The sequence below is a fragment of the Chelmon rostratus genome, chromosome 4, assembly GCF_017976325.1.
Source record: "Chelmon rostratus isolate fCheRos1 chromosome 4, fCheRos1.pri, whole genome shotgun sequence".
Taxonomy (NCBI): domain Eukaryota; kingdom Metazoa; phylum Chordata; class Actinopteri; order Chaetodontiformes; family Chaetodontidae; genus Chelmon; species Chelmon rostratus.
In genome coordinates, this window is record NC_055661.1 from 25,972,403 (window position 1) to 25,999,892 (window position 27,490).

The window sequence follows — 27,490 nt, forward strand, 5'->3', positions numbered from 1 at the left end:
AAACGGGTCAACTTTGACCCGAACATCGTATAAGGGCTAAGTTTTTATTTTGCATGGTATTGATGTACATTTCGAAACTTCAAACAAAGTAATTTGCTTTTTCCTCAACATATTTGTTGTTATTGATTACTTAAGAAAAACTTGCAGCCTCAAATCCAAGAAAGATAGAACACTGTAAAACATAAATACAACAGAATGTGATCACTTGCTAATCCTTTATGACACCTACTCAATTGAAAACAGTGCAAAGACAATATATTTAATGTTTTGCCTCATCACCCTCATTGATTTCTGTAAATATTTGCTTTTTCATGAAAATAATGGCAGAACAGCAATGTGGATGTACTGAGCAAAGCTCTGAGCGTCTGAGTTTAAGCTTTTTAAATTTCTGTTTTCAGCAGGTGTGATGGAGGTCAGTCACGCTGTGTGAACTCAACAATATGTGATCAGTCTCTTTGAGCATTAGCAGCAGGATGATTTACCTGGTTCACACAGCTCACCGGCAGTTCCTGGCCCTGATCGTCGGGTCAGTGGCCTGGATTCTCATCACGACCACAGTCGGCCTCAACGAGTGGCGGCTGTGGCATGTGGCCAATGTGTCAGTCATCACCTCGGGCCTGGCCTGGGTGGGCATCTGGAGGACGTGTTTCTACAGTCACGCCCTTCCCGAAATGGAGAACTGTCAGAGCATCAGCATCTCGGACGAATTCGCCCCTGTAGAGATCCCCGTGGCTCAGGTGCTGATGCTGCTGGGGGTGGTCTGCGGTGTGGCGGCAAACATCAGCGGTGCGGCGGCCATGAGGTTGGCCTACTTCTCTGTTAAGGACCATAGGAACATAAGGCTGGTCTTTGTGATGGCAGGGACCCTGTACTTGCTGACAGGGGTGTCCTGCTTGGTGCCGCTGGTATGGAACATGAAATCTGTGCTGGAGAACAACACCATAGATTTTCCTCCAGAGTTCCACCTTCCTGCAGCTCCTGTCAGGCAGCAAGTCGGCTCAGCCATCATGGTGGGCATGTTTGCCTCCATATTGATGCTCATCAGCGGGCTGCTGTTCCTTTCCTACCACTATGTCTGGAAGGCCCTGAACTTGGAGGACCCCAAAGACACCAAAGACCCACTCCACGGTCCCTGGACAGAAACCACCCTGGCTCAGAAGTCTGACTTACCGAAAGGAGACGACCACGGCAGGGATAATCCTACATTTCGCAGTGAAGAAGCCTAAGAGTTTGCTAATTTATAATCTTGGATTTTCAATTTTTTCAATCCATGGGGAAGTGACTTGGACAATATCAGAGAAGATAAGTTACATTTAAAACACAGTGCTGCTGAGTTTCAAAGATGTGTCATGAAATTAGGACCTACAGTATGAAATTAAACTTATCTGGCGGAGCAGTAGCCAACTAAAAACTCTGTGAGCAACACATGAATCCAGGATGGTAAATCAAAATGCAGCATTATCCATAATAACAGTTAAGAATTCATTGTCACTGGACCACAACCTGAAAAATAAAAAACGATTTTTTCACTGTCAGACACTAAAAAGGCACAATCAACGGTCAACAGTCTGGACCCAGAGTCTCTTTCCAGATGTTCAAGGACAGGACAGTAACAGAGTAACTAGCCTCATGGTGAATGGCAGCTGTAAAATACCACACCATAAATCCACGTCTGGACAGTCAGCTCACTCCGTGAAGGGCCGTAAACTCTGGAACTCATTACCAGCTGAAATCAAATCAAGTCCAGATATAAAATCTTTTACAACAAGGGTTCAGTGCTGGCTAAGAGAAAAGTAGCACTGTACCCATTTTAAGATAATTGTACTCTAAATCACAAATCATGTTTGTGTACTAGTGAATGGTGTACGTGTACTGGTGAACTCTGCTATGTGTTTGTGTATTTTATTCTATTTCCATGTTGTGACATTCACAAATAGGAGTTAGAAAATGCCCTCATAGCACAATGAATCATGCTGGTTTACCTTGGGCAGTATGTAGCTCTGTAGGTAATTAGTAAAGTAAGCTACATAAGTACTTTTGGTCGCTAGCTTTTTGGCAATCTCATTAGCAAACGGTTGCCCATTAACACCTCTAGCAAATATGGAGTAATATTAGCATTCATTTGGAGTCATGTTTCTGTCCACATGTATTGATTGATCCAGTATTTACTCATTTTAGCTCTGTTTTTTGCTCTTGCTAGCTAACTCCTGAAGGAAGTCACTCAGCTTAAGTTAGCTCTTTAGCTGCTAAATGCACTACCATGTTGATTAGCTTGTTGCTAACACTGTCTCTCTGCCATTTCTGTAGGGAAGCTAGCTTATAGTGTGGGATTTACACATCCAGCAGATGTGGGGCAACATCAGCATTTCTTTGTGTTTATGTCCACCTGATGTATGTAAGTCCAGTGTTAACTCTAATTTAATCTCTGTTTTGGTTTTCAATAAGGAAGTTAACACTATTTATCTGAAGTTAGCGCTTCAGCTGCTATATACTCAACTATGTGTGCTCGCTTTTCGCTAACATTTTTTGTCTGCCATTGTGCTGAGAGACGTTCCCATCTGGTCACCCCATTAATTATTAATAGAAGAATACTGTTCATTGCTGCTTTAATATTGTACTGTAATACAACATATTGTGTATGATTTGATGGTTCCTGCTGTCATGTTCTTAATAAAACCTTCAGATATAATATTATGCTAGTTAGATTCTATTTTAAGTGATTACAGCTATAATGGATTAGTGTTGCCAGAGTTCAGGGACAGGTTTTATTATAAACTTTATCTCTCCAGTGTTATCCAATAGTGCTGTTTGGAGTAAGCAATCTGAGTGTTCCTGTAATGACTGATCAGCGTTATCACCACACAGGCCGGGGGAGGTGGCATGACATGCCAAGGTGTGGGCTTCTGACGGGCTCCATGTGAGGAGGGATCTTAGCAGGTCAGGTTGACTGGGGGCCCTGCTCATGTGACCTGGGTAGGAGGCTGACGAGAGCAGGCATGTGAGCATGGAGGGGGGCAGCCTCACAGTAGTGATTGTTGCCAGGGAAGAAAGACGCACACACACACACACACACACACACACACACACACTCGCTTGCTGCACCTCTCTGGAGGCGGCTAGCTGCCGGGAAACAAAAGGCCCTCTTCAGCCGAGCACAGCTCTCTGTCAAAAACACAAGTCTAAGAGTGGATGAAAGGTAGACCTGCTCTGACCAAGACTGTGCGGCGCTTCATCATGGACAGACAAAAACTGCCTTCTGTGTGCCAGTAATCTGCAACAGGAAAACCACTGATATTCATTTAACTGACTATTATTCAAAAACATTCCTCTGGATTAAAGATTTTTTGGAAAGCGTTTAAATAATTTTCCATCCATCCCTTCATCTCTGTCTTCACCCCCCCATGTCTCTCTTGCACATTCCCCTCTACATATAAGCCTGGCGTAAGAACCTGAGCCGTTGTTTTATCTAATCTGGTGGGCTAACTCATCTACTCTATCAGCTATAATGGATAATGGAGAAACACTGATAAGAAGGCTCTGAGAGAGGAGGCGCGGCAACAGTACAGTTAAAAATAATCAGAGCTGATGGGTGGTAAAGCTTCAAGCAGATGAGCGATTTTGCCTCATGTTCTTTTATCTTATTTGGAGATTCCTGCAACCGAGATATCAAAATCAAATAAAAATGATTATAATCAGTGCCATACTGGCACTGGGCCAGTAACTATACATACTCAGGATCTGTACTTAAGTGCAATTTACTTACTTGTGTACGACTCCATGTTTAATCTGCACTGCATTTCAGGGAATATTGTACTTTTTACTCCACAACATTCATCTGATGGATATAGTTACTGGTTACTTTTCAGATTGCTATTTAATATAAAAAGATATATATGATGAGCTTTTAACATACAGTACATTGTAAAAGCTTAAACCAGTGGTCCCCAACCTATTTGTCTTGTGATTACTTACAAAAGCAGCTGTCATTGGAGCCCCTTGTTTCAGATGCCTATGAATTATTAGCAGTAGAGTAATTTCCTCTCTTAAAGGGGAACTCCACTGATTTTACACATCATAGTATGTTTATAGGGCCTTAGGAGCACTAATGCATATGTGGAAAGAGTTGTATAAAGCCATTTGTGTCTGCAGAGGGAGGCACAAAGTCTAATAAATGGCCTCAAGTGGTGTCACTGCAAACTCTGCAGCCCGCTCTTCATCTCTGCTTGAGGCTAGAGCCTAAAGGCTGCATTAGCCGCTACTAGCATTACACACCCGAATCTCTGAGAGAACTGTCAGTAGTTAGAGTTGCATTGTGGGTAATGATAGGAGCCAGGTTTTGACCATGCAACAACCTCTGGAGCAGAAAAATTAAGCCTACACTCAAAAACTGCAATTCCTCAAATGGCCACTTGAGGCTAGCTCCAAAACCAAATGATTCCCTTTAGGCCGCCATATTACAGTAAAATGCTTAAGCTTGCAGTACAAATAAGCATGTTTACAGCCTGGTACAAAAACCTGTTTTAGTCTCTATTGCTAATTTCCTTATTCATGACAACTGTAAAAAGTCCAGTAATTTGGATAGGCCCAGTTGAATCCATGCAAAAAAAAAGGGGGAGTTCTCTCTCAACTACAGAATGGCTTCATTTAAAGGTCCAGTGTGCAGGATCTATTGGCATGAGGAATATAATATTCATAACAATGTTTTCATTAGTTCATACTCACCTGAAAATAAGCGTTGTTGTGTTTTTGTTGCCTTGGAATGAGCTCTGTTTATTTATGGGGGGAGCCATGTTGTGCTGCCATGTTTCTGCAGTAGCCCAGGACGGACAAACCAAACACTGCCTTCTCGGAGCACCTTTTGCATTGTTCATGTTTTTTGCAGCGACTGCAGGTTCTCCCAAGGCTCGACAGGGGAGGGTCAGTGGAGGGGCATTCAGTTGGTTGCAGTCTGCATCCTCACAGCTAGATGCTGCTAAAATCTACACACTGGTCCTTTAAATAACTGTTCAAGGTCCAAAAAGGTAAAACTATCTACAAAAGCAAAGATATGAGAAAAGAAAAAAAATGAACACAAATTTGTGTATCATCTCACCCCCCCTCACATTAATCTTTTGACCCGTTGGGGGGGCCTGACCCTGAGGTTGGGAATCACTGAGCTAAACTTCCAAACTGTATATAAAGCAGTTAAAACCAGCTCCACCTCCACCAGTATCAGTATTGCTCACAGGGGTGATGTTCCTGCAGAACGAGCACTTTTGCTTTTTTGTACTTTCAGCACATTTGACATGAATATTTTACTTGTTCTGGAATATTACGACATTGTTGTATTGGTCCTTGCTTTCATCCATGCGCGTCAGTTAAGGCAGATAAGGGGATTTGGTTGTGGCAATTGTGATGTAAAGGAACATTATCAGGATGGTTTATCATTTATGAGAATGTCGAGCTGTGGAAAACATGTTGCACTGACTATCTGATCTTAGTATCTCTTATCAGGGTTTGAACTCAGGACTGGATCATCTCTATCTCCATCTGAACTGTCAGCATCATATTCCAGTCAGTCATTTTACAAAGACAGAACATCATTTGACAATATTCTCTGTGCTGCGAGCACTTTGCTTATCACCCCCTCCGAGTAAGTTTGTTTGTTTGTCGGATGCATTTAAATAAAATTCCTCATGAGAAGAGGACATCCCATTTCCTTTGTGTTGCCACGCTGCCCAGCACTTACAGTAATCAGAAGAACATCTCTGCGGTTGTTTTCACTGCCTCCCCTGCTGATAGATGCCCTCACACTGAGAGACACCAGGCAGCTCCCTGCAGCCTGTGTGGCGTCAGAGGAGGCGAGGGTGCCTCTCAATCTGCTCTGTGAGGCCTAAGAACCACTTTTTATATCCTTTAAAGTCTGCCGGCCCCTCAGGCAACATATGCTTCTGTGAAAACATCATTATCTCTCATTAACTTCATTCTATAAGCACCGACTCCACAAAAAGTACCATCATTAGGATGTGGAGGTTTAGAAGTCGTCCTCCTCCCATGCAGTAACACATTCATGTCACTGTACCTGTGTCTATGTAAATGATACAGACAGTTCTGGAGTGCAGAGAGCGGCGGCGCCCTATGACCTTGGCAAATTTGTATAATTATGTCAAAGCAAGAGCCGCAAGGGCAACCTGTTCTACATTCTTCCCAGTACACGCTGCCCATTAGAGCATTCATTAAACACAGCTTAGCCCAGCGAGTGACCAGGAAATCTGATGGAATTAGTCTCAAGCTGTGTTTCCACCGCTGCAGACACACCTGACGGACCAAGACGGTTGTTTTCAGTCCCCCACACCCCCCTGCTCAGCTTGTCGTCTGGTTACAGAGCCACCAGGGACCACTTCAGACCAAAATAGGCTCTGGGTTTATGTGACTAGTAGACGACTGGATGGGGAAAGCGCAAAGGAGCAGCCGTGTTTCTGCCTCTGGCATAACTGAAGAAAAATATGCTGGTTGTTTCATACAGATTCAAGCCACAGCTTCTCCTTGTATCAATATAAATAAAAAATAATAATAAAGAATACAACACTAGCACAAGAAAGCAATTTAAAAGAAAAAACAGACAACTTTTCAAGAGAATTCAGCTCTTTATGTGAATCATCTGAATGTGCTGCACAGTGCAGCACATAAGCAAACATAACCGGGAACAGAATATTTTGTGCTTTCTCTATATTTTAGTATTAAGAATAACTTATAATCACAGCATTGTAAAAGCTACGGCGTCCTGTAAAACAGACCTGAAACTGTATTTTCTTCTTTGTTGGCACTGATAAGGGACAGAACCAGAAGCCGCCTCAGAATAAGGAACATAAAGCATTTTATAAAACATATCTTTAGAAAAATATTCATTTTTACTGGTCACAGCAGGTTCTTTGAAACTGTATTGTTGGATTGTGCGGGTGAGTCATTAAGAACAGGTGCAACACACATTCACTGAGGATTTGGTGGTCTCATTTTCACCGTTTTACAAAACTTTTGATCAAAATCCACAAGTGACAAAGCAACTCTGATACATGATGTTTGATATTTACATCATTATTTCGAAGCAGTTTGAAGTGCAGTTCTACAGGTGATTTGTGTTGTGCTGTCAGTCTCTATGCAGGAAACTGTAACTGTTCTATGATTTGTCCCTTAAACGTACTCTGAGCGCTTCCTGAAGGAAACATCTGTACTCATGACCTGGTATCTGCGCTGCAGCACAGGCTGAGGCTCCACCTGCGAGCATAAGCAAGAGGTGACCAGAAGGAGCCCGGCCACTATGAGGAGGAATCCTCCGGCCCAGCCGCAGAACAGGGCATCGCCAAACTCCCACCGCGGCACCACGTCGGGTACTTTATCATCAAAGAAATGTATCACAGCTAAATGGGCCATGTAGGACACGGGGATCAGACACAGCACTCCAGAAATCATTCCCAGCACCCCTCCTATGATGGTTAAAGTCCTCTTGGTCCTGCAGCCTCCGTGTTCTCTACAGCTGTTGACCAGGTAAAGTCCAGGTATAGCCACTAACATTCCCAGCACGCCCACACCAAGGGAAGAGCACATGAGGATGCGGGCCAGCTTGAGGTCACTGGAAAGGCCCAGCAGGCTGTCGTAAGCTCTGCACTCCATGCCCCCGACGTCCTGGACCACGCACGTCTCCCACAGGCCCAGCTCGTAGCTCTCCACCGGCAGCAGGGCAGTGGACATGGTCAGCCACTGCGGTAAGATGGTGGTGGCCAAAGCGCACAGCCACGCTCCGACATACACCAGCATCCCCAGCAGCTCCAAAGCGCAGGCGCATGTGTCCATCTCTCACTCTCTGGCCTCCACGCTCGACAGACCCACAAGAGTTCTTCTTCTCCGGCTGCACTTCAGATGGAGAGGCCTGCGGACGTCCAGTCGGCACAGGAGCTGCTCACGACACCTGATAATTAGAGTCGACCGCTCGGGCTCCGGACTCTGAGCTCTTTCACAAACAGTTCCCACTCAGAGGAGCACACATCTTCTGCTGCAGGGAGGAGAGGGGGCCCGCTCGGCCCTCCCCTTTGTGGTCCTCCTGCTCCGGCTGCTGTGCCAATGGGCAGCAGGGGCAGAGGCAGAGATGGCCGGTCTCAGCAGCAGGCCACAAGGGATGACATTAAATGTAGACAGGATATCGTGCACTTTTACGTAAGAAATTAACTCCCCGGGGTCCATTTTTATGCATCCTGTGTTTCCTCACAGAGACAGAAATGTCATAAGTAAGCAAACAAACAAGCATGAGCCAACTTAAAACAACAGAGTCAAGTTATTATTTACAAATGCCAGACACAGATAAACTTCTCATAAACTGTGCTGCCTCAAGAGATGCTACAAAATGTCCTGTTGTAAATATATTGCGTGATTAAGATTAGAGTTTCTTTCCACTCAATACTGTCCACAAAGTGTTCATCCTGTAGATTTATAAGTTAACTGTTTACAGTCATAAACACAGTGATTAATCATTCATTTATTATTCATGGAATAGAATTAGGACAATAAAATCAGCTCAATGGATGGTGAGATGTATGTAGTGAAGCAAAATGCATCACATCTTATGGAATTTATTACATTCGTCATCGTGTCACAGTCAGGCTCTTTGCTGCATGTGACTGAAACAGAAACAACAGTGCAGCTTATTGTCTGCTCTCATATGAACACTACATAGCTTGTGGGAAAAGGACGTAGGAGGCGATAGATCAAAGCTCTGATGTGAGAAGATGTTTCCCGGCCACAGACACACACACAGCGCTGCACAACCACAAACAAACACACATACAGAAATGCACAGGCAGAATCCTCAGGCCGCCAAACTCCTCCTCCAAAACGCTCAGCTGACTGCACTGACGTCTCCACAGAGAGTCCACGTCTGCTCGGCTGCACATGTGCACACACACACACAGAGTCAGGTGTACTGGTGTCAGCCTGCAGTGCATTGTCTGTGCCGTGGGCTGGAATCACTGGTAATACCAATCCCCACCTGAAAAAGACAATATTTTCTCCCACAGTCTCAGAAGAAAACACAACTTTAGAAGAACATTTCCTCAGTGACACAGACAGGCAGAATGTATTTGGCGTAATGACAACAGAAATTCCCCCATACTGGAAATTCCACTTCAGTTTCATGTCCCACTGAAGTTTAGTCACTGCACTAGAAACCAATGAAGAAAATCGTGAGGGAGTAAGTTTTAATGTTGTTGCAGTGCCTTCACCTAACAGGTAGAGGTCAACAAAGCCACTTACCTAAAGAATCCAAAAAATTAAATCCAGTGAAGAGGTACATGTACACAAAGTACATTTATGATATGAATAAATCAATTTATTTCATTATCTATTAATGTGATTACTCAAGATGTGATTACAAAATAATATATATTATGATTCAATATAATTTTGTGATGTGGTATTTTCTTATTCTTCTCAGCTTGTCTTATCATTAGTTAGTGATCACAAGGACAAAGAACACTGTAGCTCTGACCCTTCTTTAGTTGTAGAGGCTGACAGGTCAACACTTCTTCATCAAATTAATTTAAAATAAGATGGAAGAAAAGACTCAAGCAGCACCAATAAATACCAACACACTCCAATTCCACAGGGCTGGATAAACCTATTGAGTTAACCTCTCCCCCAACCCTGTTGTTCTGTCTGAATTATATATAAATATGAATTAGTTTGCAACGCGCACCTTGTCAGCACAGTATACACTGAAATAATAAAAGTTTTTAATCTCCAGTGTTGTGAACGCTGCTGTATCTACCGGAGGCACCAGGTGGCGCTGCTGTACCGCTTTAATAACCCTGCGGTCCACAACAAACCCCGGGTTTGTCTCGGCGTCCAGGGGGAGTTGTCCGTGGATTTAAATTACAGCTAAACTCGTGTAAACGATTTATCTGTGTCTGTGACGAGACTTTAATTTAACTTTTCATATTGATTATAATGATTTATGAAGTTTATGATGAGTTTCGTCATGCGAAGCCACAGGTTGTTGTCTGAAATCTGAACAGCAACGTTAGCTAAAAGCGTTCGCTGTCGCCTCTTTTATATCCAACCGCCGCCGACTGAATAATCAGTAAAAGGTTAAATTAGTTTAATAAAGCTGGGTTTGACTGCTGGGTTAGACTTTAATTAAAGTTTTCAGCTCTGAAGTCCCCCCATTGGACGGGGCAGCTCGCTCAGTTTACGTCCGACCGTTTATGCAAATCGGCTCTACCCGAATATGGACACGGAGGAATGAAATATGGTGGAGGAGGCGAACATGGAGGACCGAGGACCGTGAGAGCGCCGCGGTGGTGTTTTTTGGGGGGTAGGAAGACGAAACGTGGATGTACCTCCAGCGGGACGTTTTCAGCGGACAAACCCCGGCGGAAACGTGTGTATTTGCGCGTCCTTTCTTCGCGCCGATAAGTGCGTCGAGGTCGAGTTTGTTGTAATGCAGTGAAGAGCGACTTTTTTTTCGGGGGGGATAAAAAGCAGGGCAGAGGGCTTCAGCCCTCTCACCATCCCGACGCTATGCCGTGGGTCAGCGGCGGTAAGCGGAGAGAGAGCTCGGAGCTGCCGCTGCCCGCGGGCTGGGAGGAAGCCCGGGATTACGATGGCAGAGTGTTTTTTATCGACCACAACACCCGGCAGACTTCGTGGATTGACCCCAGAGATAGGTATGCTAAAGGCCCGGGAGCACACACACTCACACAAAGTGATTTTAATTCAACAAGCTAACATGAGTGAGTGGAGGAGATGCCAGGCGGCCGTACGGAGGGAGGGGGCGACTGGAAGTGAGGGCAGTTTTGTTTTGTATTTGTGGGGACCAGGGCTGTAAATTCCCTTTAATGTGACACAAGGTTGCGGTGGATATTGTAGCCACGAACGATGAATCAGATGAGATTTGGCAGCAGTTGTGCCCCCCTTCCCTCCCTCCTCCTCTTGAAGAAGTTCCCATGCAAACACGGGATGTAACGCCCATGGTCACCCACCGTGCAGCAGCTCACAGTAATGCGTGTCTTTATGAGTCTGACAGGTCTTTGACATGCAATTACACACAGCTTCATGTGAGCATCAGCCTGCGTCCAGACTGACCAGCAGTCAGTGTGGCCACCTGAGTGTTTACTGCTCTGACTCCTCTTCATGGAGGAAGAAGTCTGCCTCAAACCTCATTCAGACTCAGCAGCAAGCTCAGTAGATTTATGACTTCCAGTGACCTGAAGCATTCCTGCCTCACACACCTTAACACAGTGAGCTATTGTTATCCAGCACCCCTTTCCTTTTCATGCAAAGACCCCTGGAGTCCAGCGGTGCGAGGCACAGAATTGAAGACTGCCATAATGTTGTAGTAATCCCTAAATTATGTAATCTAATGTGTGTATTTAACTGGATTTGAGAATGGAGGCTAGTACGACAAGAGTTTTTGAACTCCAACTCCCAGAAATCTTTGTGAAAATATGTGAGGAATGCTAGTTGGGCCACTGGGAAAGCTGCAAGGATGTGCTTTTGTGGGGACTGGGATTTCACCAACCCAGAAACAGGCTCAATCAGGCATTCAAAGCAGACTTTGTGAGATTACTGGGAATTATAGCAAGTATTTTAACTCACAGAAACTCACAGCGCCTGACAAAAACACGCATGGCCGGGCTTTGAATTTCCGTCTCTGTCTGTGTGACACTTTAAAGCAGATTTGGGAATGTAGTAGCTGCATGTAATCTAGATAAGAGAAACCTGATTTCCTTGCAGGCCCCCCCTCCTCCCTGCAGGATGATTAACCATTGTTGTGTGCGAGGCTGATAGCAGTTTCTCTAGATCTTAAAGTCGTCAGCTTGGACGGAGGGGATCAGGGGTTTTACGTTTGCATGACTAAAGAATGTTTTCTGCATTTGTTCTGGTGCTGCTCGGTGATTTATAGGTCATCTCGGCCGGAGGAATGTCTTCTGTCACCACCTGATATTGACTGTAAATCACATCACGCTACAGCCATAAAGCTGACTTTCTGCTAACATGCAACAGGTACAAAAAGGCGTCAGCCATTCAATGTCAGCGTTGCCGCTCTTCAAAAATGTAGCCCTTTCCCTCAAGCTGCAGATAAAAGGACCGTTTGCATGCCACTCAGGCGTGATGTGGACGGCAGGAGCAGAGAGATGAATGCAGCGGTGATAAGGCTTCATGCTTCTCTCTGTGTGTGACAGCTGCTCTGTTTGTGCAACGAAAATCAAAGGCTGACAGTTTAGGGATTGTTGTCGGGTATCTACCGCATGTTATTGTAGACCTCCATCATCATAAGTTACTGCCTTTAACTGAACGTGAAGTACTGCTAATTGAGCGACTGAACGAGCCAGAGACTTGAGAAACAAATTGTGATGAGATTCTTGAGATGTTTTACGTGGACTGAGACGAAAAAGTCGGGTGCAGGCTGTAAGCTGTGATACGTAAGGTGATCTTCTCACTACAAACGATCCTCATGATGATGCCGATGTTATTGTTCTTAGCTTAGTCAGCCTTGTTATGGTCATGTTTTTGTCTGATATTAACTTTTCATATTGGCTGAAGATGAATTGATCTTTTCATATTTTAAGTCAGCCAGCAGAGCCCCGTTTCCTAATTTTATTTGGGTCATTAGGTGATTTTATTTTAATTTTTTTCTACATTGTTTTGTCTTTAAAGTGTCAGAAATGGTGAAAATGGCCATCGTCACCATTCTCCTACTGGTTCACTTATTCACATGTCCAAAAACCAAAGACCTTAAATTTCTAATCATATGACACTAAGAAAACCAGCACATATTCACATTTGAGGAGCCACAACACAACATGTGTTTTGCATTTTTGCTTAAAAAAACGACAATCAATTAGCAGAATTGTTGCCTTTTAATTACTGTCAATCGGGTTATGAGTTAATGGACTAATTGTTTCAGCAGTGACTTTTGATTGCTGGAGGTTGGTTGGAAGATGTTACCCAGTCAGAGGGCTCAGTGTTGGTCGGACCTCGGTAGCTTGTCTCACAGACTGAATGAAAGATGTCTTATTCAGCAGAGATCAAACTCTCCATACTCTGGGCACAATCTGTTTAATCTGTGTTGGAAGGGTAACAAAGGCCTTGGGAGCTTCTCTTGAACTCCTGATGCTCTGACCAACAAAGCTCAGTATAGCAGTTAGTGTGAACGCCTTGTGTAGCGACGCCAACTTCAGGTACTGTGATTCGGCACGTCGCGCAGCTCCCAGCTACCGTCGTCCGATGTGTTCGAGGCTTGAGTCTGCTGACCTGCGGAGAGGCGTGTCAGCAGTGAATTCTCGCCTAATCTCTAAAACACAAGAGCCATTGAGCTCAGACATGTTGGAGATGATCATGATGAGCTGTAGCGGAGCCGCGTATCAGCCAGAGTTCAAGTTTGTTCCCGCTGGTAGGCTGGATGTCTGGGGGCGGAAGAGAGGCTGGATGGAGCTGCGTCGGTTAGGTGACGGCGTGTAGTGAAAAATTGGATTGATGTGTGAACACAGTGCACAGATACCTAGGAAACTGATGGAGCATCTGCCAACACACGGCCTGCAGAAGAGCAAACTCTGGTGTTCAGCCTCACTGTGATTTGACCTAACTTCCAAGCACAAAGAGTGAAATGCAAACCTGTAAACTGCATCTACATCCCTCACTGCGTTCACTCTTGATGATTATTTGGAAGACGGTGGATACCTCGAGTGCTCGGGGCGGCCCTGCCAGCTCCTGCAGATAAGCCGAGCACTTCTGTGGGGCTTTTTTGTTACTGTGGAATGAGCGTTATGTTAGGCATGCCTACACTAATGCCCAGGGGCTCTGCTTGCTCGCGGCCCCAGACAAAGCAGCAGAACAGAGGCAGTTCCCACGTGTCTGCCTCCTCCTCTCCATCCTGGGCCCTGTAGGCCTCCTTTATTAGCTCTGTTATGCAACAGCCATGGCCGGCCTGCCGCTCAGCAAAGGGAGGCCTTTATACTTGGTCACAAAGCACACCAAATTCAATTATTCTGGAAAGGGTGAGCTGTGTTTCCAGCACCGAAAGGTTATTCACATGCGCTGAACCCCGCTGTTATTTTGCTTCCCCCAGTGTTTTCATTATGATGGCTCTTTTTTGTCTTTTGGTTGGGGGGAGGTTACGAACATGCCGTTGCTTGATCCAGTGTCATTTAGCTCTATGTGTTTTCTGTGTTCTTTTTCATGAGCACACAATATGTTCATTTCGCTCCTTGTTCTGGAAGTTCAAACCTCTTTCCTCCAGCAGTTAGTGTGACAGGCGTTCCTCCCTTTGATGCTTTGCTTTCCCAACTCATTACCTGTATTTATGGTTGATCTAATTGTCCAGGCAGTGCTTTGCATCAGTTCTCAGGCTGTACGTTGATGCAGCTCTGAAGCTGCTACGTTCAGCTGTGGCTTGCTTGTGTTTTTATGTGTACGTTGTGAAGAATGCTACCTAAACAGGACATGCCAAACTCAGTGGACCAACCTCGAGCTCTGGGCCACCATTGTTTTTTTTTTTCCTTCCACACATCTGCACAATTCTTATTCAAAAAGAAAGAAAAATGGAGTTGACGACACTCGCTCTGCCCGTTTGTTCTGTACGTTTCTGTGCTTTACAGCTTCTCGTAGCTTTTTTACAAACTGTGAGAGGTGAGAAAGACGTGAAAACTCTCTTTTTGCTGTAATTCAGCAGCTTGTTATGTGCTTGTAGTTTAGTTTCACGCTAAAATGAGACGTGCATTTTAGCTTTTTGGGTAACACATTAACGCCCTTTGTTTAGCATTTATATTCAGGATATAAAAGTGCTTTAAGCAGATATTTTAGTTTACAGTATGTTTCTCTCTGTGTTAGTGCTATATGGTCATTCATTATTATACACCAGCATTCAGTTACGGGGTTTTCACAGGATGTGTTGCAGTTGTTGACAAATGCATGAATAAACTCCTAAAAATGTCTTTATATCTGCTTACATCTAGATTACAGTGTGTTCATGATTACGTTGTGGCTTTAAAGAAGTAGCTCAACATTTTGGGGATTTTGCAGATTCCCTTTCTTGCCGAGTTAGATGAGAAAATTGATCTCATATATGTCGATATGAAGGTACCGATGCTAAGCTCAATGGATGCTTAGCTTGCAAAGATTACTAACAGCTAGCTTGGCTCTGTTAAAAGGTAACCAAATCCACCCGTCTCAGTTGTTTAATCAGTGCAAAATCAAAGTGTAAAAATGTCACATTGTCCTTACGTCTATTTGTTGGCCAGGTTTGATATCATTCTCGAGTCTCTGTTGCCTACCTGGCAAACTCACAGTGACAAATCCAGCTTTAGTGGACATTCAGACTGGAAGCAGCCCTGCATTAAAACACAGTGTAGCTGTTGGAAGCCTGTTGTTTGAGGTACCAGTGGGACAATATCCAGCTAGAGTAACAGATTAATGTGCTTAAAGTCGCACAAAGACAACTGTTTGTAGTGCTTAGACTCAGGAAATATGCTGTTGCAGCAAAAGTTGAACCAGGCTCAACTTTTTTTTTCTTTTTTTTTGCCGGAGCCCCCTGCGTCGACACCCCTGCTGCGTCCGGCCGGCCTCATTCAAATGAATGAGAGGGCTGTGGTTTGTCCTGCTTGACAGAGCCAGCCTAACTGTTTCTTGTGTAGTTTATGCTAAGCAAAGCTAATAGTCTGCTGGGTTTTGCCTTATATTTACCTTACAGACATGAGTGCTATCTTCTAATCTAACTCTTGATAAGATTTCCCCAAATCTCAAACTATTTCTTTAAAATGAAATGTTGTGTTCGCTCTCTCAGATGACGTTCTGTGGTCAAGTCTACGTTCACTGTGAGACTTGAATACCTTGAACCCTAATCCAACCCATAAAGCAGTCTGTGAGAAGATGCATTCATATTAAAATGGTTATGGTCTGGATGCTACAGCGGTCCGTCACACTGACCTTGTGAGTCAAGAAGCTACTTCTGAATTTGAGCAGATTTAATTAAGTGTTCCTCCTGGCTGTGAGTGATACTGTATTGTAGAAGCAGCACTTCTGTTGGGATAGTCCCTCTAGCCCCAATGGCTCCCCTCACAATCAGAGCAGCCCTTCCTCCTGTGTCCAGACGCTGTCTAAATGTGTACGGAGACAGACGTCGGTCTACTTATAGGAGGCCTATTTCTATAAGATTCAACACATAATGGGAGAAGCGGGTGTCTGTCTGTCTGTCAGCTGCTTCAGGCCTCGCTCTGAAATGCAGCACCAGGCCCTCGGAGAGGCAGGACATAAATGACATTCCTCCCAAAGTTGTTTTCACATTTCTTTTTTAACACAGAAAGGAATTTGTAGACCAACAACACTTGTGGCCTTTTTTTTTTTTTTTTTAATCCTCAGAGACGGTGTCTATCGCCCCTCCGGAGAAGAGCTAACAATACGGAAATGAAAGCAGGTGGTATTTGTGGTGCACATTGGAGTTAAACTGGGAACGTACAGAATTCTCTCTTATCGGCTCGTGCTCGTCTACGACGCTGCGTTGGAGTCATCACATTTGTTGTTTTTCTGGTCACACATGCAATGCTTGTCATCCAGAGGTCAAACCTCAATTCTTATTTGTGGACCTCAGCAGCTGGCTCGCTGGGACGAAGAAAGACTTTCAGTCGTTGGATGAGTTCGTCGATGTCATTTCTTTTTGAGGCGTGCAGCTCGCTAATCGTCCCGCTGTGGTCGACGCTGAATGTTTTATCGCACTTGTGTTTGTTTTATTTATGCAGTGAACCATCAGACAATTAGGGCTGACGATAAAGCATGACAGCAGCACCGCAGTCACCGCAGGGTTGAGCTCATTAACTACAATCACGACAATATTTATTTGCTTTTTTGTTGTTGTTGTTGCTGGCGAAGGTTACGGAAGTGCACACGGTGTGTGATATGAAATACAACTGACACAAAAATCATGGATCAGGTGTAATCATTGACTGTCTTCATCTATGTTCTAAGGCGTATGGAGGATTTATTTTGTGTGTGTCCGATTATAACGTTCAGTTGAATATATAATCCACAGACAAATACATTGTTGGCGTTAGATTTTAAATGCAGTGAACACACGTCTCTACTGTGATAACATTGATGCCCATACAGCTGACACTAGCCAGTTGGCATTATTCGATTCCTCCATGCTGCCCCCCATGTCGATTAAAACGTCCTGTCTCTACGGCTCCATTCGCTCACAGTAACTCCACCTCTGACACCATATCGCGTTGGGTTTTTTTTAATAACTCATGAGCCCACCCAGATCCCGGTTCTGCTCGAGGATTAAAAAAGGGAGTTTTCCTTGCCTCCATCGCCACTTGCTTGCTCATGGCGGGAATTGTTGGGTCTCTGTAAATAAAATCATAAAGAATACCTGCTGAGATAACCTCTGTTATGGTGTGCTGCTATATAAATAAGATTGGCTGTGAGTATGTTTTATGGCTGTGATTGAACAACACTCTCCAGCAATTAGCAGTAGGCTAACTTAACCGACTCCCCTCCTTTAGTCCCAGGCTTTGGTGAGGCATTGGTGGTAAACCCCTAAACCACAGGGATACGTTGCTTCCCGTCACAGCCCTGAGCAAAATGAAGCGTCAGTGTCACAAACTCATCCCCTGTGCACTCCTACACTGAGCAGACTGTGCTGAGCTGTGGCGACAACTTGTCTAAATTAACACATTTGGTGGAGTAATCAACTACAGGGTTCCCAATTTAATATGAACTGAGTGAACTGTATGAAAGGCAGCCGCAGCAGGAGACCCTTTGAATTTTGTTAGCTGTTCGAAAACATGTGGCTCTTGTGGTCAAGCTGAAGGATAGTAACTCAAATCAAACCCGGCGTCGTTGGCTCCACAATAAAATATAACAAGGAATTTGATGTTTTAGTAATGCAGAGACTGCTGGCACATCTTAATTTGCACATTGTTGCAGCAGAGGAACAAAGGTTGAGGAGCTGGTGGGGATGACCAGACCAGGCGAGGTCCAGTGGCCCAGACTCCAGTTTCACATGCCTTTCCCATGCAGCAGCCCGTCGCCAGGCAAAGGCGGGTTGCTACAGATGGAAATATCCTCTGGGACAACCCAGGATGGCACAGATTATTCTAGAATTAGCAAATGTCTTTGACAACTAAATATATTTTGCCGGGAAGTCGTGAGACGTGAGCGGGCCGTGCTGCATTTCATTCCTCCACAGCTGAACATGCTTGTCATTCTGTCAGTCTGTTTTTTTTTCCGTTTCAGATATCTGTTTCATTTTCTGTTTCCTGTCAGACTGAAAGAGGATCCTGGAGAATGTGATGAACAAAACTTTGGTCCTTATCGATAATCTCATGTTTTTGTTACAAATTATATACACCTTACATCCCAGCTGATCATTCTCACTGTGATGCTGTGGTCTTCTTCGATGTTTTTATGTCATGCTTTGCATCAAAGCTTCCATTGGTTCCAGACTGACTTAAAAACTATGCAACTGCAGCTAAGGTTGAAAGAAAAAACTGCCTTTGTGAGGCTGTGATTTGAGCTAAATGCTAGCAGTGACAATGGTACAATGCAGATGCTAAGCATATATAATGTTTCCCATGTTCTCCCTTTTACCTAACTGTGCTAGCATGCTAACATTTGCTAATTAGCACTGAACAAACGTACAGATGGAAGAAGAGCGTGTCACCAGGTTTGCAGATGAAGTGTCAGGGATTAAAGTTATTACGGTTCATCCTGAGGGGAACATGGATATCTGCACTCAACATCTCAGCAATCTATCCAATACCAATAGTCTGCGGGATTCATCCTCTGGGGGCCATGAATGTCTGTACAGAATGTCATGGCAATCCATCCAATAGTTGTTGAGGTATTTCAGTCAGACAAAGCCGTCCATACAGCCATGCTGCTAAAATGCCAAAAAAATCCCTCAACAGTCACTGCCCTCACCTGCTGTGGAGTTACAGTAATCCTATAGGAGCTCTATGATAATCCTACAGTAATATAGTTATTATAGAAATCAGTGTTTTGCCTTACATACCAGGGCAGAGCTGTGCCAGACCTGCATTAAACTCTGTTAGGTAATCCATGTTGTTGACAGATTCACAGTGTCAGCAAACAGGGGGTTTACCCAGGGTCACTGTGTCAGTCTGACGGGGCAGTGACACGGTTATTTTTCCCTCACTGCTTGTCTGACTCTGGGGGGAAAAGGCTGATTTATGGCAAAGATCATCAACATGTGATTGCAGGTTTCACATCTTTCAAACCGTCCGGTCGGCAGTTCTCACACACCAGCTGCAGCCTGGTGTAGTTTTGCGTTACCTGGCTGAGTCGTCGCCTACATGTTTGTCATCCGATTGCTCCTCTCCTGCTGTGTGCTGCCGCTGTGTGTCCTCTGTGCTTACACAGTCTCCCAAGACCAAGACAGAAAAACAGAGGCTGCTGTCACAAGACTGCGTAACAAATCAAACATTCAGACATTCAGATCTGTGAGAGGAGGACATGTTTTTCCCTCTGTCTCCGTCTCTCAGGGGAGGTCGAAGGGCAGTTCAGGACTGAACTCTCTCTGACGTCACGTAGCTTCCCATCCTTCCCGCTGGTTTTTACGACCATTTTGACAGCCACCAGAGCTGCTGCCTGTTTTTTGATGCGACTGTATTGTTTTAACGTTCCTCTCGTCACGGTTCCTCCTCTGACCGGTCTGAGCGTTTTTTAAGTATTTACAAGAGCACTGAGTGTCCGACATTTGTTTACCTTGAACAAACACTTAAAGCAGGAGCAGGTGGGGAGTGTGCTTGTGTTTGGCTGCGTGCACGAGGCTCATGTGAGAATCCTTTTTACACACTGACACCACGCTACTCACCGGAGAATACGTGTGCTTATTTAAGACCTGGCTGCTCGTCTAGACGGCCCTCTTTTTGGAGAATGCAGGACTTTAATGTGCTTATCTGTGCTTTTCTAGCAAGCTTGGTTGGACGACGTACTGCTGAAACGATTAGACAGTTAATTGATTTATCCAGCGGTTCCCAAGCCAAGGTCCGGACCCCTGCTCCCACTAGCCCCTCAGGGGGTCACAAGCTGAATCTAAGGGGTGAGGAGATGTTCAAGTTAAGTTAAACAACAAAAACCGGTCTGCTCCATTAAGTTATGAGGACTTTTTATGACATTTATTGGGACATATTTTTCAGGTATGAAGTGCTCACAACAAAAGACTCAGTTAGACCGACAGTATAGTAAACTACTTTGATAGTCAGTTAATTGTTTAAGTCATTTTCCGAGCAGAAATATCGTTGTGACTTGCGTATCTGAGTTTTGGACTGTTGGTTGGACACAAGGCTTTTGAAGACATCACCTCTGCCTTTCTCTGGAAATGTTTCTCCATTTAAAAGACCAATAAATTAATCAATCAATTAATTGATTATCAGATTACCTGACTGCTGTCCCACATTAGTGTCCGTCTTTATCTCAGGATGTTACCATCTGTATACACAGCAAATTTATGTTTGTCACGTAAAATCAAGAATTTATATAACTGCATCAAAAAAATTCTTTTTAAGTATTTAAGATGTAATTCTGCCAGATTTTAGTGAGAGTCGCCTCATCTTTCAGTTACGGATCACAATATCTCCATCTGGAGTTATATGAATAAATGGTAAACAGTAATTTAGACTGATTCCTACATGCACAGCTGTGACAAAGCCTGTAGAATTCACCCGAAAATGGGAGTTCATTGACTTTGAGGCATTGATGTAGCCTGTGTAATTCATCGTGAACTAGGATTGCTCTCAGTACGTGCAAATAGTGCTGCATGTGCCACATTTTAGCAATTTATTATTAGTATTAGAACACTCTGAAGGCACTGAGGGTAAAATGATCAAGTGCAGCTTCTATCTTTTTTTTTTAGATTGAGTGTTGTGAGAAAGTGGGCTCTGTGTTTCCTCCCAATGTGAATCATCAGCATGTGTCTCGGTGCTGGTGGCTTTTGACCTGAAAACCACGTCGCTGCAGCCAAACTGAAGCTCAGATCTGGTGAAGTGAGTTTGTCCCGAGTGCTGCCTCTCTCTCCTGAGGAATGCGGTGCAGAATGCCTCAGCTACTCTCTCCGGGCCGTCCCTTCATTGTGTGCATACCTCGCCAGAATCAGGCCTCATGCGCTGTCTGCATTGTGAGCATGCTGTGGTGGAAGGGGTCACTGCCACTGGACCCCCCCCCCCCTTTGTCTGTGCTGATTGATGGTGATCAGACAGTTACTGCATGTGCTGCTGTCATCAGACCCAATGGTTTACATCTCGCTGATTAGTGGAGTTAGTTTTTGTGTCAGCCTGATGTCATTAGCTGTGTGTGTGTGTGCGTGTGTGTGTGTGCGCGTGTGTGTGTGTGTGTGTGTGTGTGTGTGTGTGTGTGTTACGGTTTGTCAGTCTTTTGTTGGTGACATTTAATCGCTGCAAATACAAACTTTAAGGCAGAAAGTTTGAAGAAGAGTTGCACCTTAACATCAGAAATCTAAACAGGTGCGCTTGTATTTTTATCCAATTGAATGAAAAGTGTGTAGGCTAACCTGTCAATAAGTGTATTTAATGTCACATTTCGCAATGTAAACTAAGTGAAACACCTGGAGCGGACAATGACATTCATGTATTTATGAACAGCAAAGATTCCAAAAAAGTATTACATGTATTAATCTCCTTTATCCAATCATGTGTTCACAAAGTGTTGAACCTCGCTCCATCCTCGCTGTGAACCACTGAGCCTTTCCAGGATGCTCCTTTCATACCCACTCATGATGCTATCACCTGTTACCAATCAGCCTGTTTACCTGAGGAATGATCCAAACAGGTGTTTTTGGATCATTCCACATCTTTCCCAGTCTTTTGTTTTTAACTACATTTTGACTGTTTATGAAGTTTGTGCATTTTGGCTTTGTAGAGCAGTGGGATGTGATGTTTAAAACTATTTTAGGTCAGTGTGTCCTGGTACAATCACTGAGAAGGAAACTGTGCAGACATTCATTCCCAGTTTACTAAGACTGAAGTTATTTTCTCTGCTGACCACCTGGACTGATCTGCTCCGTCCCCTGGGACCACTGGAATCAACACCTTTGTAACCTTGTAAAACTCACACGCTTGTAAATCTGACTATCACACACATGTGAAGAATAGTATCCATCCAGATAAAACTCTGCATCTGTTTATGAGTCTGTAGTATCTTTCCCCTTCATTGTGTCGAATCATTCTGCTCTGATTCTTTTGTTTGCTTCTTCTTTGTGTTTACAGTAGTTGAAAGTTTGGCATGCTGAATTATTCTTTTTAAAAATGTTCATACTAATAATACTGAAACTTTTTAATAAAGTAATCCTTGGACCATGTCAGAGGAAGTAGTTCATTTTACTCTGCTGAGGGAAACCTGAGAATCACTTCATTTTTACCCAGTGAAGCAGTTAAAACAGAGGAACTACTGAGAGAGATTTTGGGATGGACCAACACAAGTCATTTAAGCCAATCATAGAAACACATAAACACTCATTACCTGTATGTATTCATACTGTAAAACCTCATTGTTTTTGTGTGTGCTGTGTACTTGGATTATGTCTTGCGACCAGATTTTGAAACAATCACTCTGGATAATTGCTAAATTGCGACAGGGTTTATCTTCGTGATAATAATATGTATCATAAAACTTACATGGGAGGCTGTGCTACGACTCCGGCCCACCAGGACTGGTACAGTTCTTAATGTTGAGGGTCAGGGTGCTGCGGGAGAGAATATTCCTTAGAATGATTGTTGACTTTTTGCCTCTTTCCCCTCGATTAACATTGAAAACACTCTATATAAACATGATAAATGGAGCGGAGCACCCTGTAGGCCAGTTAATGCTAACAGGGAAAATTGCATAACGTGGGAGATGAGATTTCTGCCGTGGAAAATAGATGCTGTGTATGTTGTTATTCCTTAAGATGATAGTAGAGTGTGCATGTGCCTTCCTTGGGGTTACTGTTGTACTGAATAGATTTGAAATCATTGCAGGATCACCAAACCGCTGACGTTTGCCGACTGCGTTGGAGATGAACTGCCTCTCGGGTGGGAGGAAGTTTATGACCAGCAAGTGGGAGTTTACTACATCGACCACATCAACAGTGAGTTGACTGAGTGAACGAAAGAAAAACAAAATACATGAACACAGATCTGTCACCTTCTAGTTTTACTCATTGGTCACTTCTGTGGTGTCCCGCCGTCAGAGACCACCCAGATCGAGAACCCGCGGACTCAATGGCGGCAGGAGCAGGAGCGCATGCTGAAGGAGTACCTTGTGGTGGCCCAGGAGGCCCTCAAAGCCAAGAAGGAGATGTACCTGGTCAAGCAGCAGCGTCTGGAGCTGGCTCAGCAGGAAATGTTGCTCTTCCACGAGCTCTCTGAGGACAACCGCTCCATCACCAGCAGTAAGACACACTAACGTCCAGCTGTGCCTTGTAAACATGAAGATACACATGAGCGTACGTGGAAGAAAGAAAATTAACAGTGTGAACCGAAAGGCTCTGTGCTATCTTGCTGATGTCCCTTCAGGAACTGGTGGGGGTGCAGATCTATAGAAAATCTTCCAAATCCCCATTCCTGGTTCACCCCACCCTTCCTTTTATCCACCTCCACCCAGTTTACCCCCACACTCCAGCCAGCTGTCACACACAAAGCGTCCACGGGGAGCAAAAGGCTGGGAGACGACACTGGATCCCCCTTCAGCTCCCAGTATTACCAGTTAACTCTAAAACCATCGGTATCACCTCACTGCTGATCCCCCTCTGTCTTTTGTTTTTATGTGTTCACAGCACTCTCCGGCTCGTCCTCAAACGCGAAATACGACCCCGACCAAATAAAAGTGGAAATAGCTTGTAGACGAGAGCGGGTAAGTCATTATCGGAGGAGAACAATGGGCTGCGGCGAGGGGCCCTTTTGGGTAGAAAAAGGGGGCTGGGGTGTGGCCCCTACAGGATACTGTGGCTCTGGCCCGGGGCCTCGAGAGGATGAGGATGAGATCATCATCAAAGGGTCAGGCAGAGGCTAGGTCACTGACTCACACAGCCAAGTTGGACATTTCTCTGAGATCAGTCACATGGGTGAGGGTGTTTCTGGATCGGGAAGTTCAATACTGAAAAGATGAGTAGGACTTAATTTTAATGTTACTATAGAAATCACAGAGAGATAGTGATGATGTGTGACAGACAGACACTGTATGTTACAGCTGTCTCGTACTATCTGATGACCAGTTGTTCAGTATACATTCTTTATTGACTTGTCATTTTCAGGCAACACCCACAAATCAGCATCCATAATTTGACGTAGCCGCCGAAGCCCAGAGCTCTGTCAGAGGGGCTTAAAGCCTGACATGCTCCCAATAAAAATCACTGCTCATCATTTTTATTTCCATAAATGTCAGTATAATCTGTGGGAGACGTTATTAATTTTAGGGCTGGGTGATCTGGCTGAAATCAGAATGATGTTCATGGTCTCCAGAGGATGAATTACAGGAACTTTGATTCTCTGAAATTTTTGACATGATAATTGCACTAAATGAAAAGTCTGTTTGTTTTGGTTTATGACCAGCTGTATTTACATTTCATGGGAATTAGCAAATGCTAGCTTGCCAAAATGCTAATCGAAGATGGCAACAATAGCAAATTTTACTTAAAGCATTGTCATTGTGAGCATATTAGCATGCTAATGTTAGCATCAATCTCACACCACAGCTGTGTACATCCTCACAGAGCTGCTAGCATGGCTGTAGACTCTTACTCTTGTTCCTGTTTTACTGATATTAATGTGCACTCCATCATAATATGTCAAATATATGCAAAAGTACAGTATAATCAAGTCAGTGTTCAATACAATTCCAACTTCACAGAAAGAGGCACTCCAGCGACTCAGCTTTTCACCACCGTACAGTTGGCTGACTCAACAAGATACGCATTTTTTTTAAAAAAAAGGTAAACAATACAGCAGCAGAGATATCTTGACTTTTAGTCTGTAGTATGAGTCAAGCTCCCCAAACACTGGATCCTCCATTTCCCATAATGCACCTCAGCTGCATATTCATCCGACCTTCCCTGCCTGGTAAATATGTCTTTTAAACTCCACACCCACAGTCTCTAACACAGGCCAAGCCGAGACAACTCTGATGACGCTGCTATTTGCATTGGCTGTAAATAAAGATGGCCGACGCGTCTCCACTTCCTTTAACTGTACAAAAATTAGCCTGAATATATGTCTCTGGAGCCAGAGTCTGCATGGTAGTGATCGGGGGATGGAGCCACGGTATCAAGGTCCCACCCGATTCAATCACTGGTTATGGTTAGCTGTTAATCATGACGTTACGCCCCCTTTTTATAGCATCAAATAACTTGTTGAAACCAAACATATCAGAATAATGAACTCTTAAACGTACATCAGCGTTATAAACCCTACCTTGAGTGGCAGAAACCATCTTTATCTTTGGGGAAAATTTATTTGACGTGTTTTGATTTTTTAGTCTGGCTCATCGCTAACATGGAGTGGGCGGGATTTATGACATATACCGCAGCCAGCCACCGGGGGGCGACCGAGAGCTTCACTTTTAAGGAGCTGTCATGTCGTCCATCCTTACATACAGCAATTGGTTGCTTTCTCAGGCTTCAGACTGATGAATATTTCCTTTGACGAGTAAACTCAACTTGATGTGTGAAGTCGATGGAGTGCCTCTTTAAAGTCGATATGCAACAACACTAAATCAATACAGACCACAGTCACAGACATCTTCTCCAGCCTCGGTGTATGAACCACTGTGTGTGTGTGTGTGTGGTTGGATGAACACAAACGTGCATGTGCGCCTCTGTACAAACATAGCGATGCATTCCTGTATGTGAACACTCATGACTAAGCGGTTTTGGCTGGTGGTGGTGGTGAGAGAAGCCCATTGTGTGCCATGGTAACCCGGTGCTCGGCCTTGTGTCCGCAGCTCTCCAGACTGAAGCAGGAGCTGGCCCAGGTGAAGCAGGAGCTGCAGTATAAGGAAATGGGAGTGGAGACCCTGCAGGAGTGAGTGTTCCTCTGCCTCTGTGTCCCAGGCCCACCCTTCCTCCCACGGCCGCCCTTCTCCTTCCTACAACACTCGGCCCCGCTGCTCCCCACCCAGCAGCCTTTTCCCTTTTTCATTCCCTCTCACCCTCAGTGTTGGGTCTCGTCCTCTACCTTCACACAAACTCTCCTTCTCTGCTCTCTCTCCATTTCCTTTCCGCATATGTTCAATCATCTTTCATGTAGTTTAGCAGGTTTTCATACGTAGAATAACGTGTCACATGGCTCACAAGTACAGTTTGATGACATTCGTGAACTTTATTCAGTTCATCTAAATGTGAAATGGTAAGATTTCAAAGATTTGGAGGGAAAAGGCCTTTGACCCGTGGGAAAAAAAGAGTTTTCAGAGAATAATGAGGAGATACTCTTCGTCTCTAGCTTGTATTTTAGAGGCGGTTTCCCATTTTCCTCTAGTTTGTGTTGGTCTTCAAACACATACACATAGTCTTTTGTGCTGGAAACATTTCTGAGCGGTTCCAAATTTCATGTTAGAATTAGAAGCTCCACCTCTCGGAGGGAAAAAAAAGAGAGAGAGCGTTTGAGAAAAGGCAAATGGAGGGAGTTTTTGATGGAAAAGGGGACTCCACCTCAGGAAGAGGATGCACCAGTGGAGTGCAGGGAGCCAAGGCTCAGCCTGGAGAGGAAGTTGCTCCACGGAGAGGGGAGGGGAGGGGAGTCGGAGGGGGAGGTGGGCTGGAGAGCAAGTTTTAAAAACACAGAGATATCTGGCAGCAAATTCCTCTGCACTTCCTGAGTCCTGGCAAAGAGTCCCTTATCTCTTAGATAATACACAACTCCAGTGATTCCCAGAATAGTCAGGAGAATACACAGCTTGCAGAAAACATGGACGCATCCTCCCCTTGAGTTTTTACGTGTGTGTGTGTGTGTGTGTGTGTGTGTGTGTGTGTGTGTGTGTGTGTGTGTGTGTGTGTGTGTGTGTGTGTGTGTGTGTGTGTGTGTGTGTGCGTGTGTGCGTCCTATTGTTTCTTCTGGGTCGCTTTTTGCCCAGCAGGGTGAGGCCAGGAGGGACCCTACGGCTGTTGTTTTTCCAATCTCAGCTGCTGTCAGCAATATAGCTAATTGTTCTCCACGCCATGTCGCGTCAAATAAAGCAAACAAACAGATCCTGACGTAGATCCGCCCCCCCCCCTTAATGGTCACTGCTGCACGAAAAGAATTCAGGAGTTTATCTCCTTTGGACAGTACAGGAATCTTTTCTGCTCATCTGTATTCAACCTTATCTGGACATATTTCTCAAATTTTCAGACGCTGCCCATGTTTACGAACTCTGTATCCATGACCACCGTCTCAGCTGGTGGTTTTTAGGACTTAATCAACCTAAAACCTGTTGCTTGTTAAGAAAATGTGAGCATATTTGCTTCTCTACAGTA

General features: G+C 44.4%; 3 protein-coding genes across 3 annotated transcripts in view; 2 read left to right on the forward strand and 1 right to left on the reverse strand.

Annotated features, from left to right (window-relative positions):
* The first annotated feature begins 473 nt into the window (after window positions 1-473).
* Window positions 474-1,226, forward strand: cldn34a (claudin 34a). The gene has a single exon (XM_041936182.1). It carries the CDS (start codon window positions 474-476, stop codon window positions 1,224-1,226), a length of 753 nt encoding a protein of 250 aa, XP_041792116.1.
* A 5,391-nt stretch (window positions 1,227-6,617) lies between these two features.
* LOC121605741 (putative claudin-24) lies at window positions 6,618-8,117 on the reverse strand. Its single transcript, XM_041935794.1, has one exon. The coding sequence runs from the start codon at window positions 7,828-7,830 to the stop codon at window positions 7,171-7,173; it is 660 nt and encodes a 219-aa protein (XP_041791728.1). The 5' UTR covers window positions 7,831-8,117; the 3' UTR covers window positions 6,618-7,170.
* A 1,828-nt stretch (window positions 8,118-9,945) lies between these two features.
* wwc3 (WWC family member 3) overlaps window positions 9,946-27,490 on the forward strand; it is a 34,039-nt gene continuing 16,494 nt past the window's right edge. The window contains exons 1-5 of the mRNA XM_041936131.1: window positions 9,946-10,694; window positions 23,022-23,131; window positions 23,234-23,434; window positions 23,819-23,895; window positions 25,981-26,060. Coding sequence (XP_041792065.1) covers window positions 10,549-10,694; window positions 23,022-23,131; window positions 23,234-23,434; window positions 23,819-23,895; window positions 25,981-26,060 — 614 coding nt within the window. The 5' untranslated portion in view covers window positions 9,946-10,548. The remainder of the gene's footprint in view (window positions 10,695-23,021; window positions 23,132-23,233; window positions 23,435-23,818; window positions 23,896-25,980; window positions 26,061-27,490) is intronic.